The sequence below is a fragment of the Budorcas taxicolor genome, chromosome 4, assembly GCF_023091745.1.
Source record: "Budorcas taxicolor isolate Tak-1 chromosome 4, Takin1.1, whole genome shotgun sequence".
Lineage (NCBI taxonomy): Eukaryota > Metazoa > Chordata > Mammalia > Artiodactyla > Bovidae > Budorcas > Budorcas taxicolor.
This window is the reverse complement of record NC_068913.1, coordinates 95,399,715-95,414,495: the sequence shown is the minus strand read 5'-3', so window position 1 is coordinate 95,414,495 and position 14,781 is coordinate 95,399,715. Positions and strand designations below refer to the sequence as shown.

General features: G+C 47.0%; 1 protein-coding gene across 2 annotated transcripts in view; it reads right to left on the bottom strand.

The window, feature by feature from the left end:
- Nucleotides 1-7,284: 7,284 nt before the first annotated feature.
- NRF1 (nuclear respiratory factor 1) overlaps nucleotides 7,285-14,781 on the bottom strand; it is an 87,483-nt gene continuing 79,986 nt past the window's right edge. For both annotated transcript variants that reach the window (XM_052638573.1, XM_052638574.1), the window contains one exon: nucleotides 7,285-7,737. In XM_052638573.1, the coding sequence (XP_052494533.1) occupies nucleotides 7,574-7,737 (164 nt within the window). In that variant the 3' untranslated portion in view covers nucleotides 7,285-7,573. The remainder of the gene's footprint in view (nucleotides 7,738-14,781) is intronic.

Here is a 14,781-nt window from a genome sequence, read left to right as displayed (position 1 = left end):
TAAAACTTTTTTAAAAACCTTGAGGTTATTGGGGGTAGTGGGAGCAGGGAGATGGGGCACACTATTGATTACCCAATGACTCCTAATTTTCTGACTTAAGACATTCACAGACTCAGGAGGATCTTTGTAGAGGCAATGTAGGGCAGTGGCGAAGCTGCTGGGATCCCAGCTTCACCTTTTTCTGGTTGACGCAGCTTCGGTGGAAAGGATGGCAACTGCCATGCGGTGGATCCATATCCCAGCCCCTGCAAGGGCTGCTCTACCTATGGGACGGCCAGCCTACCCCGCCCCAAGGCTGATTAGTCCGGAGATACACGTGACTCCAGCGGGCCAATCAGCTGTGTCCTCCCCGACACCACCCCTCCCGGTTGGGGAATGCAAGCTTGGGTTCCGAGGACACCGGCACCTCCGGATTTCTGCTGTTCACATCCAAAACGGTTTTGATCACCAGTGTACCCCAGGAGCTTTTAGTGCCATCTCATTCAGTCTGTGCAGGTGGCCCGGGCAATGCCGGGGCATGGACGGGACACTGAGGCCAGGACTCACACTCAGGATGCTCGGCCTAGACCAAGCCAGCTCCGTTGGCTTATTTGCGGAACAGGAGTGAAACCCGACTCAGCCACTTCATTGGGAGAGGCAAGCGACTCCACACTGTTGGTGATATAGGATCTCCAGAAACGCCTGTTGTCCATAGTTTAACCAGTGTTTTGTACCGATGAGAACTGTGGATTAGGATAAAGAATCCTATTCTGTCTTTCGTCTCTCTTAATTTTACTCTTGTGAATTAAAAAAAGAAAAAGCTCTATATAAAAATAGTTCTGGTAAGGGAACTAGAAAAATATTTCAGGTTTTGAGAGTCTGAATGGGAAAGCCAGAGGAGGCACTCAGGGAGTAGAGGGCCGCGGGGGTATGGATGACTTACACCGAGTCAGAAGTCTGTGTACAATGCCACCAGTCACAGGGCCCTGGGCTTCTCTGTGCCTGTAAGCTTAACCTTCATGGCCTAAATGATGGGTGGCAGCTCATGTCCCTCGCAGCTTTAGAAGTCTCTTGCACACAAGGGCCGGGGGAGCCGAAAGACTGGTTGAGGTTTAGGCTTAACTGAAGACATCACAACCCAGCTTTGCCAAGATTTGGCCTGGCTTCCTTGCCCAGAGCTTCCTGGGTTTTAACATCAACTGATCTCTGCCTTTGGGCCCTGGGGGCTTTTGTTTAAAAAATTTTAACTTAGTTTTTTAATTTTCTGGCCACACTTCCTGGCATGTGGAATCTTAGTTCCCTGATCAGAGGTTGAACCTGTGCTCACTGCAGTAGAAGCTTGGAGCCTTAACCACTCAGATGCCAGGGAAGTGTCCCCTGGGGTTTTTAAAAGAAAGTATAATGTGGGACATCCCTGGTGGTCCTCTGGTTAGGATTCTGAGCTTCTGCTGCAGGGGGCACAGGTTTGATTTCTGGTCTGGGAACTATGATCTGCATGCCATGCAGTGCAGACAAAAAAACCCCTTAACGTGACTGTTCATACTCAACAATGTGTTCGAGCACCAGTAACTTCACTACTCTTCACCCTTGGGACAATCTCACAGGGCTGATTTTTCTTAGCAATAAAATCAACATTTTTACATCAAACATTATTTTTACATTTAACAAAGTTAACATTGGATTTTTGCAGAACTATTTGGAAGTAATGAGAATGTGGGAATGGATGTTTTTGGGGTTCTGTTTTTTCTGATTAAATAAGGAACCCCTGGGAAACTAAGGTCTCTCATTCAGTGGGATGTACTGGTTGCTTGCCTGTATACAAGTTCCTATGTATGTTTGGGTGTGTGTGCGTGCATGCATGGGTGTGTGCATGTGACGAAAAAGCCCAGCCACTGCAAGGATGTGCCTGGTATGGCACACTTGGGTTAAGGACCAGGCATGGTCCTTAGTTCCTGCTCAGAACACACTGACCACTGGGAGAGGCTGCATGTGGGCTGAGCTCAGGACTCAGCTGGAGGTTACTTTATTTTTTTCCCAACTATTTTATTTATTTATTTATTTATTTTTACTTTATTTTACTTTACAATATGGAGGTTACTTGAAACTGAGAATCTAGGGGCTTCCCTAGTGGCTCGTAGTAAACAATCCGCCTGCCAATGTAGGACATATGGGTTCAATCCCTGATCCTGGAAGATCCCGCGGAGCAACTGGGCCAGTGCGCCACAACTACTGAGCCTGTGCTCTAGGGCCTGGGAGCCGCGAGACCACGTGCCACAACTACTGAAGGCCCGCGTGTCAGAGCCCATGCTCATCAACAAGAGACGCCACTGCAATGAAAAGCCTGTACACTGCCGCTGGAGTTGGCCAGCTGTACACTGCCCCCTCTTGCTGCAACTAGAGAAAAGCCTGCATGACAGTGAAGACCCAGCACAGCCATAAATTATGTATATAAAACATGGGAATCCAGATGTGCAGCTCATTTTATGTCACCTGTCCCCCGAGAGGTTGGCACAAAGAGCTGAGCTTCTGGAGGCAGGCTCAGTAGTCTGACCCCCAGCTCTCCATTTACTAGTTCTCGGGATTGGCCAAGTCTTAGCTCCCACACCTATAAAGTAGAATCTAACCTCCATCTGAGGTTGTGGAAAGGATTAGAAATAAAGGTGTAAAGTATTTTGCATAGTGTCTTGTGCAGAGCAGCCATTTAATAACTGATCATTATTAGTTTCTTAAAGGGTAAATAAATTCAGAAGAAATTTGAGTTGAGACCCAGTAAAGTTACACCAACAATTTTATTGACAAGCGCCATTAAGTTTGGGGAATATTTCTAGCTCCCCTCCCCAAGTATTAAATAAGCTACCTCTTAACCTCTTTGTGGTTCAGTTTGCTCATCTGTAAAGTAGGGATAGTAACAGAACTTTTGCAAAGACTAATAAATAACTTACTGTATACGTAAATCTCTTAGAACAAGGCACACAGTAAGAGCGGTAAAAGTGCTCACTATTCTAACTGCTACCACATAAACACTCTTAACTGCAGACAGGCCATGGTTCTCATAAACCAGAGCTAGGAAGACCTTTGTACAGGGCTAGGGCGCAGGCCTGCCCTTGCCTTACAAGGTGGCTCTGGGTAAGACCTGGGTTTTGGGGGTCCTGGCCCTGCTCTGCAAATGAGTATTATCCTGGTACCTTTGCCTCCCCATCTCCAACTCTGCAGAAATACACTCCAGTACTCAACAAACATCCACTAACAACCCACTGGTTTTTCAGGAGGGAGAAACTCAAATTCAGAGTGGGTTGGGGACTCATTCAGGGGCCCAGCAGCAGTGGGAGCAGAATTCTCCAGCTATTTCAGAGTCCAGTCCTAACGCCGTCATCTCCCCGCTCTGTCTCCAGCTATTTCAGAGTCCAGGCCTAACGCCGTTATCTCCCCGCTCTGTGCTCCTCCTCCCTCTGAGCTGTCTCCACTGTCCCGGGTGGATCTTCTCCAACAGCTGCCAACCTGTAGCAAACAGCAGAGGCCAGATGGGATGTACTAATGGGTGTCCTTGAAGCTGGCATCTGAGCACAAGCTGTGCAGAGGCCACAGGCTGGCCTGGCCTGATGACCTGGGTGGCCCACAGCCCACTGAGATGGAGGTGCAAGGGGAACTGTGGGCTTGTCTTCCTCAGCCCACGAAGCCTCTGCTCCAGATAAGCTTTGACATTCCTCCCGATACCAAAAGGACATACCACAGGCCCAGAGTTACTCCATCCACAGCTGATGCTTTGCAGGGGGCTGGGAGGGGTGCTGATAGAGGAGAGAAGAGGAACAGCAGCAGATGGGAAGGAAGGTAAATGCAGAAACAGGCCCTCTTCGACATGACAAGTGGCAAGAAATGAGCCTTGTCTGGGTCTGAGTGAGGCCCAGGGCTCACTGGCGGCTGGGGCTCCTCTTACAGGGTGAGCAACCCCTTCTCTTCCCTGCCCTTCTGGTTCTCCTCGGCTCACTCATCTCAGTTCAGGTGGCTCCACTGGTCACCAGCATTGCCAATGGATCTTCTCAGATGCAGGACTTAAAGCCAAGAATTCCGAGCCTGGGGTCTTGGTTTCGGTGAGCACCAGATCCTTGTCTGGAGCCTAGATGATAAACTACTTATTGCAGAGGACCCTTGAGCAGATAAAATGAGATAACAGAACCCCTGCTGCCACATCACTCTGTCCAGATGGCACCTTATCACACTGGGCTGCCGCAGTCTGGTCACACAAAAACACCTCATCTCATCCTGTTTCTTGGGCAACTGCTATGCTTCATTCACCTGGCACATGGTAGGCATTCACTAAAGTAAAACTGATGCCTGGGGCCAGAGCTGGTCTACAGGTGGGTTTTCTTTTGCCGGCAGACTATGTAAAAGACTTTTAATTTGTTGTTGAAATCGGGAGATTCATGCACAAATCTGGACTCCTCAGTTTCTCTGGAAAATTCAGAAGACAGGACTGCAGGGCCCATGTTCCTCCTGCTTGGAGACAGTCCACTAGCACTCAGGAGGGGCCACTCTCTTTAGAAACGCTCTCCACTGTGCCCATCCCATCACTCCTTCCCCTCTCACAATGGAACGCCTTCCCCTTTACTCACTGATTCCACCTGCAGGGGCCCTGTAGGCAGCTGAGTCAGCAGCCTGCTGGTGATTTGGGCAGTGACGGAAGTGAAGTTTTCCATCAGCCCCACCAAAGAGAGTTTCAACACATGCTGAACAGGCAGCGTCTGGGTCTTGCCAGGCAAACAGAATTACTGTTGCCTATGCAGAGACACCATCCCCACAGCGGTACTCTAGACAACCACCTGTTGCAGGGTGCCCAATGGCAATGATGTCTGCTTGATCTGGCTGCCACCAATCCTTTCTCTGGCTCACCCTGTCTGGTGACAATAGATGATGATGTGCCATTTGGGTAAGAAGGGAGAACGGTGGCACTGGCTTTATTGAGCCACTGTCAGTCAGCAAGGAAAACATGTCTGGCCTCCTGCATTCAACTATTGTAATCATTATTACCAGGAAACAGACCCAAACACCGAACAAAAGGAAAGAAAGGGGTGATGGAGGTGGCAAGGAGAGCATCATATTGAGCTGAGGAAAGCAGTGGGCACAAGCGTGGGAGTGCAAAACCACTGGGAGGTTTAGGAAGGGCCTGAAGCTGGGGGTGTGGCAGGAGGTATGGGGAGAAGAATGACAGCTGCCACTTTAAAGTAGTGAGCTGCGAGAGAAGCCAAGGAGGGAGGCCTTAAGGGAACAAAGGCAGGGGCCCCCACTTCAAGAAGGAAAATCCACTGCAATACTGAGCAACACTCACGTGGGGAGGACACAGATGGACAAGTACCGCCACCCACCCTGATTTTAATGTGGAATGCAATTAACCCCTAAAAAAGGAACTCCAGAGAAGAGGTTTTCAAACCATCTTTAGGAATTTTTAAACTAGATGCCTCCCGCCATAACCCCCCTGGACAGCATTTTGTAAAACTGATTCAACAGAGCCGTTCTGGTGAGGGAAGACAGGCAGGAACCATCCCCTTCCACTCCCACACTCCCCTTATAGGGCTCTGCAACACCAAGGAACACGGTTCAAAGATCACTGAGCTTGAATAGAAGCACCTATTCCTTTTCCAAAGCGGAATAAGCCAGCCCCAAAGAGAGCTCCTAAGAGGCTAAGTGCTCCTCCACAGATGAACAGTCCACTTCCTGTTGCCACACTGTTAACTATTTATTGAATGAGGCAGTAATAGACAGAATGGAAAACGACACAGAATCCATGCTCTGCTACTGGGGTTCTGCTTTTCTTCTTCTTCTTGGCAATTTCTCAAACTATCAGGAGGGTATTTCACCACAAGGGAACACGGACTTTAAAGCCCCTGGACAGTTTCACAACGATGATAAGAAATGATAATTAAAAAAATAACAAATTGTAGAACTAGGACTGTTTTATGTAAATTTCCCTTCCCTCCCCCCATTACGTACAGGAAAAAAAAAATACAAAGAACACTGGATAGTTTTATATAAAACAAGCAAATACAAGAATCTGAAACTTTTCTCAAAGGCTGAGCAAGATGTGAAGAATCTTTTTAATGTCGCGTTAAAAAAAAACACATTAAATACAGTCACACACGGGAGTGGCAGGGGTGGGTGGGGGCGCCCCGGAGGAGCGAGGAAGAGTCGTCCCTGTACTCAAGGAGCAGAGATTTGGCCTGTCAAAAAGTCAGGTGAATTTAACCCCTGGAGACTCAGGGCTTGTGGCTGAGAAATCACAGAATTTTGTTACAAAGAACACCCAGACCAATTAACAGCCGTGAGAAGGAAGCTGTGGGGCCTGGGCCTAGCACGATGCACCTTGGGACAGCTGCAAGGTCCCTTCTGAGATCGGGCCTGATCTCTCCAACTTTAGGAAGCACCCTCAGCCCTTTTCTCTCCAATGCTCCTCAGTCTGGTGGCCAGCCTTCTCACGCCAGGAGCCCCTGTCAGTTCTCATCTCCTCTGTTAAGCTACAGGAAGTCACAGGAAGGGAAAAAGTTGCTCCCATCGGTGCACCCTGGTCTTTAAAAGATTTTTCTCTCCCTCCTTCCTTTCCCCTTCCAACTCCTCTCACCCCCTCATTCTCTCTCCACAATGCACACACCCACAAGCACACGCACGCACTCCTCAAACCCTTAATACTTCTGTCACCTTCAGTTCATGTACATGACCAATCGAGGACTGACCTTAAAACCAAAGCGACGGGTTAATAGTCGTGAGATCGAGAAGGTTTCCTGGGGAGGGGAGGAGATGGGAGGCTGAAGAAAACCCTCTCAGTCCTGCCTGGGGGCTTGAAAGACATTTCATTTGCCTATGGCAAGGTCAGCATCTGGGCCAGCCCGAGGAGCGTCTCAGCTGCCAGACCACGTGGCCCCTTGATCTTGCAAGCACAGTTTCTGGACCTCACCCCAATCCGGAACCTCCGTTCTCAGGTGAGCCCAGCAGGGAGAGTTCTGGGTGGCCACTGGGAGGCAGCTTTGGTGAAGGGCGTGGTCACCTCTGCCTGAGTTTGTCAGTAGCTCAACGCATGACCCTGGTATGAACAAAACCAGGTGGCTGTCTGGCCACGTACCCTACACCCACTAAACTGGGTGAATTATTTTTCCACAGCTCACCTTGATTTCATACAGATAATTCCATGCGGGTTTCTTTTATATATATATATATATATATATATATACACATATATATATATACTTTATATATATATGTAAATGTGTATATCCATATGTACACATATACATATATTCACACTCACACATACACACACCGAAGTATACACACGTTTCCGCAGAAAGAAGTCCTGCCACAATTTGGCTTTTTCGGGACTGTGAAGTTGACAACGCAGTATCTGTTTCCACCAATCCCAGAAAATCAAGAGTGGTGCTTTTTAAAAAATGCAATTCCAAAATCCACTGCCTTTCTTCCTTTTTAAAAAAAAGGTTAACAAAACTTTTCTTCCAAAGTCGAGAGACTTAATTCCATTTGATTGCACCTCTGCAAACGTGTAAAAAATTTTGAAGTAGACTAGAAAATGATGCCATGGCATGGCTGCATGTCACTGTTCCAACGTCACCACCTCCACAGCCTGGCCGTCCATGGTGACTGCGCTGTCCGATATCCTGGTGGTCACAGGGGCCATGGCCACCTGCACCGGCCCGTTACCCTGGGCGAGGCTGGTCACCACAGTCTGGTACATGCTCACAGGGATCTGGACCAGTCCTGGGGAGACAAGGGGAGACCGTCAGTGCTGGGCATAGGTTCCCAGATGCTGGCTGGACAGGGCAATCAGCTCCAGCCCTCACTGTCTGCAGCCGCAGGTAACTGCATACCCACTGTCCAGGCACAAAGACATCCCTTTCCCCACCCCATTTTAATTCTTTAAAACAGACTATCAGGAAAGAGAATGTGGAGAAGGTACAGAAACATGCCTCAGAACAGGGCCTCCCCAATGTGCCAAGAGATGACCCCGCCTGCCTGCCTCTCTCCAACTTTAGGGGGCTTGCACAGACCCCTCAGGGACGAATTCTCCTCCCAACAAGCCTGTCTCTTCTGACTGCCCTCCTCTCTAGGAGGGACCACCATTCACGTTCTTGGATATTCTGCTACACTGACTTCAACCCTCTTTCTGCCTATGCTCAAGTTTCTCTCAGCTTGAAAAAACTTCTCCCTTAAACTTAGCCTGCCTTCTGGCCATTGTCCCTCTCTTCTGGGTCAGCTTTTTTTTTTTTTTTCTAAAGCCTAGGTCGTTAATTTTCTGATTTTAGATTTCATAGACCAGTAGGAATTTTAAATATATTCTGGGGTCAACTTAAAAAAAAAAATCCCAACTACCTCCTAATGTCACTATTATTTCACAGTAAAAAGAAGTGTTTAGTAGAAAGAGAGGAGGAAGTGAATAATTTCAGAAAAGGGCAGTCCTTCCAAAGAAAGGAAAACTGACAATTTTATATGACATTAAAAAAAAAGAATTTCCAACTAAATAAGACAGAATATACGCACATATAAAAGTCTTCGTCCTCATAAAACAAAAATTATAGTGAAGGAGAAAAAAAGAACTATGAATAAGAGATGGCAATATATTGGGTTGGCCAAAAAAGTTGATTTGGGTTTTTAAATAGCATCTTAGGGAAAACAGAAACTTCTGGGCCAACCCAGTATATTTCTGGGAGACGCAGAGCATACATAAAGCGGCTCTGACATTAAAGAAGGGGAAGCTGCGCGTCCTGTGTCCTGGAGTTCTCAGGGCATGGAGGCTCAGCTACTGCAGAACGAGGGGAAGCAGCGAAAGATAGGCGTTAGCTGACAGTCTGTATTCAACTGACTGGACCAGTAGGTCCTACCAATCCCAACACCCAGGCCTTTGTTGAGCAGACACCTGAAGTTCATCCACTGTATTGAGAAGCTGACCTGGAGAAGCCGCAGAGAAGATCTATGAGGTATCTGGTGGGTGGGGAGGGGAGGGGCCGGGGGTGTGGAGACAATGAAAGTATCAGGCCTGCAGTCCTGATACTTACCACCCTGAGGCCTGCAGGCCGCCCAGCTCTGCCCTGCACAGCCCAGCCAGCTGTGTTTCAGTGCCTCACTCTCAAGGAACAAGAGGCGACAGACAACGTGGGGAGCAGAAACAAAAACAAACGGCCCTAACTCTAATATCTTCAGAGACAGAAAAGATTTGTATCATACAAACGGATACTTTTATTAAAATGAGAGAAAATTTGTTAAAGAAATCAAATAGATGAAATACATTCCACAGAAAGAGGAGACGGTAAAGTCAAGGAAATCTTCCAGAGAGCAGAAGAGATTAAAAGACAGAAAGTAGGAAACCTTAAGAGATCCAATCTCTGCAAAAAGAGATTTCTAGGGACTAGAAAAAACACAAGGTAGGAAATTATCAGACACATTGCAAGTAAATCTCTAGAACTGAAAACCATGAGTTTCAGATTGAAAAGGCCCATTAGATACCCAGCAGAACAGAAGAAAAAAGATCCAGATGCTAAGACACAGCTTTGTAAAATTTCAGAACACTAAGGGTAAAGCAGAGATCCCAAAGGATTTGAGAAAGGGTTAAAAAAAAAAAAAGTCACATACAAAGAACTGGAAATCATTATTGGATTTCTCAAAAGCAAGCCTGGAGGCTAGATGATGATGGAGCAGTGGCTTCAAACCTGAGAGAAAATGCTTTCAGCCTAGAATTCTCTCCCCAGCCCATGAAATGACACCCACACCAATTAAGTGTGGGGACAGAATAAACACCTCCTCAGACTTGTAAGGGCTGTAAAAGCCGGCTACCTGTGCACACTTTCTTTGGACACTCTGAAGGTTGTTCCCCAAAGAAATGAGACAGGAAAACTTAAGAAATAAGTGGCTGTGGGGTCCAGGAGACAGAGAACCCACTGTAGGGAGCTTGGGGACAGGAGGAGGGCCCAGGACGGGGGCTGTGCAGTACGTCTGGAGGACACAGGGGATGTGGCATGAGCTTGTGGGATAGAGTACCTCGAGGGGTCTTCCAGAATTGGGTAGAACCGGTGATTACTCCTTAAAAAGTAGAAGAAAAAAAAGCAAGGATTAACCATACCCACTCGTCGTGGCAGTGAACAAGTTTTACCTTTATAAAAATTTTATGTTTATAACAATATAAACATAGAAATTGAGTTATTGAAAATTGTGATAATGTCTCAACTCAAGAAATAATATGACTATTATTAAGAATAATACACATACATACCAGAAAAAAGAACATGGAGTGTTGCCTCTGGCGTACATATATATATATGTATTTTTTTTCTTTTTTAAGGCCTTTTAGTTCTTTTTGTCATTTAAAACTGTGTATCACTTTGATGAAAATAAAAATTGTAAAAAGGGGTGTTTTATCAGAATATTTCCTAATGCAAAAAAAAAAAATCAAACATAAAATAACATGTCAATTTTACAATGTTAAATTCTATCTAATTGTTTTCCAGGGATAACTGTTGACAGTTTGGAAATAAGTATTTGTTGATGCTTCCCTGGTGGCTCAGACCAATGCGGAAGACCTGGGTTTGATCTTTGTGTTGAGAAGATTCCCTGGAGAAGGGAATGGCTACCCACTCCAGTATTCTGGCCTGGAGAATCCCATGGACAGAGGAGCCTGAAGGGCTACAGTCCATGGGGTCACAAAGAGTTGGACACGACTGAGCCACTTCACTTCAAGGCTTGTATATATCTGTTTGTTCAGGGTTTCAGTAACAAAGTCAATGTTTTTAGGATTCCAGGCTTACCCTGCTATGTGTTAATGAGAATAGAAGGCATGGCCCACAGTCCTCACACTGCCATGCTGGGGCCTGAAAGGGGAAGGAGAGGGCCAGCCCATACATCAGCTTCAGAAGGCTGTTGGGTTCAATGTTTTTCACCTAGACCTCTGCAAATGGCTTTCACATCTCTCTAGTCAATTCCTTTTTCCATTCACTCCTTTCTGCCACCCAAGTTATCTTTTTATAACATGTCATTCCCCAAGCTCAAACTTTTCAAATTCCCTGACGCTAGTTAAAAGGTTCCCAAAGCCGACAGTAAAGTTCAAATGTTGGGCCTGGCATTCAGGACTCTTGTGATTTGTCCAGCCTTACTTCCCTCATTCCCTGTGCTCTGGGCATCACCCTGGACTATTCTCAATTCTCCAACACACTGGTAACCTTCCTTTCTCTGGGCCTTTGCTCAAGCTGTTTGCTACCTGGAATTCCCTTACTGCCCACACCTTCCCCTTTAAAACCCCCCTCTTGGAAGCCTATCCCAGCTCTAGTCAATACTGAGAGCAGCCTCCTTGGGATTCTCAGTAAGCACTGGACAGTAGGATATAATCTGGCTAGGTCCGGTTAATGCATGTAGATAGGTCTTCCCCATCAACCTAGACTGAGCCCTAGATTGAGCGCTCCTTCAAGGCCAGGCCTGGCTCTGGTTCATGTTTAGTATGAGGTACAAGGTATGCCAAATACTGGCATCAGCACAGCCTCAAGGGCAGCAGGTCAAGGGATTTTATTGCAGGCCCTAACCAGCGTGTGGCTGGGCTCTAGTCCCTGGTATCTAGACTGCAGGAATGGGCCTGAGTATATGTGAATATGTGAAGACCGAGACCCCCTTCCATCATCCTAGTGGATCTTCATCATCACTTTCATCCTCTCTTCTGGTCAAAACAGACAGTTAATGAAGTAACGTTTTTTGCCAAACGCCCTGTGGCAAAACCAGGACACCTCCAAAGAACCCTCATGCTGCTGCTGCTGCTGCTGCTGCTGCTAAGTCGCTTCAGTCGTGTCCAACTCTGTGCGACCCCAGAGACGGCAGCCCACCAGGCTCCCCCGTCCCTAGGATTCTCCAGGCAAGAACACTGGAGTGGGTTGCCATTTCCTTCTCCAATGCGTGAAAGTGAAGTTGCTCAGTCGTGTCCGACTCTTCGCGACCCCATGGTCTGCAGCCCACCAGGCTCGTCTGTCCATGGGATTCTCCAGGCAAGAGTACTGCTAGCAAAAAGCAACCAAAACCAGGAGCAAAGATCAGTCTTATTTCACTGTTCTTGCTTCTGAGACTGATTCAGTTCCAAAAGCTCTAGACAAGTTACAGACTTTACGAATACACTGAATACTATGAGTGGGACCTTCTTCCTGACTACGAGCAACTGTCCTGGGTCAGTGCTGGGATGGAGAGAAACTGGAAGAATTGTTAGAATTAAATCTCTTTCTTACTGGTTTATGATGTGTTTGGGTTACCTATGATGTAGGTCCATGTCCCACACTGTTGTTGAAACATTTTTTAGTATCATGGAAGATTTGCCCTAAAATAAAATGGAAAGGGGCTCAAATGCAGAAATTCAAACTGGCTGACACTGCTATAACCAGAATAATCTTTTGAACAGAAACTGATTTTGTTCCCCTCTTTTATAATTCTTCACTGGTTTCCAATGGCCAGTGGAATATAAAGTCCAAATCCCTTTGGAGGTATTGCAGCCCTTCACATCAGCCCCTGTTGCTCAGTTAGTTCAGCCTGGTGATCCCCACCCACTGTACATTCCAGGAAGGTGAACGACTTGATTGAGGCTCTTTCCACACCTGCCTCCATGGTGTGCACACTTTCTGACTTCTGCCTGGAATGACTGTCCTTGGCTTGTTCCTTGAATGGGCTTCTATTCTTCCTTCAGCTCTCAGCTGCAGTCTCTCCTCCTCCTGTCTGAGCTCCCCTTCTCTCAAGGGCCCACAGCACTTTGCCCTGGTCTCCATGGAGGAGGTGATGGTCATATACTTTATCACTGGTTACTTGTCTTATCTCCAAGGAAACTGTAAATTCCTTAAGGGAGAGACGGAATCTTCGTATTTAAGTCCCTAGCAATGAACAGGTGTTTTCTACACAGTTGAATGAAACCTTCCTTCTGAGACTGCACAGGTGTCTACCTTCCCCCACCACCCCGGGACAGAATGACTGACGTGGGTGAGCCTTCAGGTGATTAGGAAGTTTCCAGGAAAAGCAATACAGAAACAACTACATTCAAAGCTCATCCAAATAAAACCATTTTAAAAGATTTCATATTCTGTACTTCACAGCTTGGGAAGGAGTAAATTTGGCCTTTAACAACTGGGTGATGACTCCCACACAAAGCCGTCTCGAGACTGAATGACTAGTGACAGCGACTTCATATCTAAAAAGCTCCTTGAAGAGATCCCATATACAGGGTATTTCATAACCTCGAATGCCTTCTCTACACACAGTTTCAGCCCGCCTCTACCTTAAATGCGTGCATTACCATCCCGCTGTGAGGACTTTAGAATCTCACATACAGCCACTTTGACATGAGGTTAGATTAAATCGTCTCAGTGTCTCTGACCTAGCAGCCTTTATGTCCATGGCAAAGAAAGGGGGAGGGGGCTAGAGGCTTGGAAACCCAGCGCGCGCTAAATCGGCCGGCTGCCCTTGCAAGAGAGATGATTAAAATGCTGAGGTTCAGTAATCAGGCCAGGATTGTCCCTGCATCTGCTCAGCCTGCCCCTGATTAGCCCTAATCTAGAAGGTGTATGTTAATCTCAGTTTGTATTCTGGGTCATTTCAATTGATTAAGCAACAGGAAACCTTTCCCATTCTACATTAGGGACGTGAAGTTCTCCTTTTTGTTTTTCACAGAGACCCTGCACAACCCTAGTAAGAAAGCTCTCCTAGCATTTGTACAGTGCTTTTCAAAGTCTTCTCACCCCCACTGTACAGCACTAGCTTCCTGCTGAGACTCTGGAGCAGCAGGCAGGGCAGGTATTCTTCCCTTTCACAAATGATAGGCAAGTCCTGTTGGCAGAACCATGGACTTACCATAAAAGCACACACTTATAAAAACCTGGAGCTTTTAGTACCCCAATCTCTAGTACCTCATCTTTCAAAGCTGTAGGAAACCGTAGAGTTCTTCAGTTTAGAAAATCCAATCCCACCCTTTCTTTAAATTCCAAAGCATACGGATAAAAAGTTTATTTAAACAAAACAAAACATGGACTGAGGGAGACTGAGTGGCCGAGCCGGTGGTAAGGCAAGGCGCTGGGAGTCTCTGCAGGAACCGGCAAGCCTTTACCATTGACCACTACAGCCAGCAGGGACCTGGAAGGGAGAGGACAGTCCCTTTTGGGCTCACTGTTGCCTCTCCTCTCAGGCTTCTTGGTAAGGTTTACAGAATTGGCAAAAATGAGAAAAGAGGCCAAAAGAGCCTTGGGAACTTCAGGCCCCAGTGCAAGGGTTTCCTTGGCCAATAGCAAGTAAAAGTGAAGCTGCTCAGTCGTGTCCAACTCTTTGCGACCCCATGGACACCAGGCTCCTCCGTCCGTCGGATTTTCTAGGCAAGAGTACTGGAGTGGGTTGCCATTTCCTTCTCCAGGATTTTTCCTGACCCAGGGATCGAACCCAGGTCTCCCGCACTGTAGACGGACACTTTATCATCTGAGCCACCAGGGAAGTCCAATAGCAGTCAGCCCCCAAATCCTGGAGGAACTGCTGGCCCCAGAACAGAAAAGAGGAGACCTGACCCTGCTCTATTTTTCTACCAGTTGGGTATCATTCTTGAGCCCAAATGGTCAAATACACTCCTCCCATCTTAACAAACAGCAATTACATTCTTTTAGTTGCTCAGGCCCAGAACTTGGAAGTCAGGCCATCTCTGACTTCTCACACAATTCATCAGCAAATTCTCCCGTTTCAAACATAAACCCAGAACACAGCCACATCGGCTGCTGATCCCCTGGGTGAACTCCTATCCTCTCTCGCCTGGAC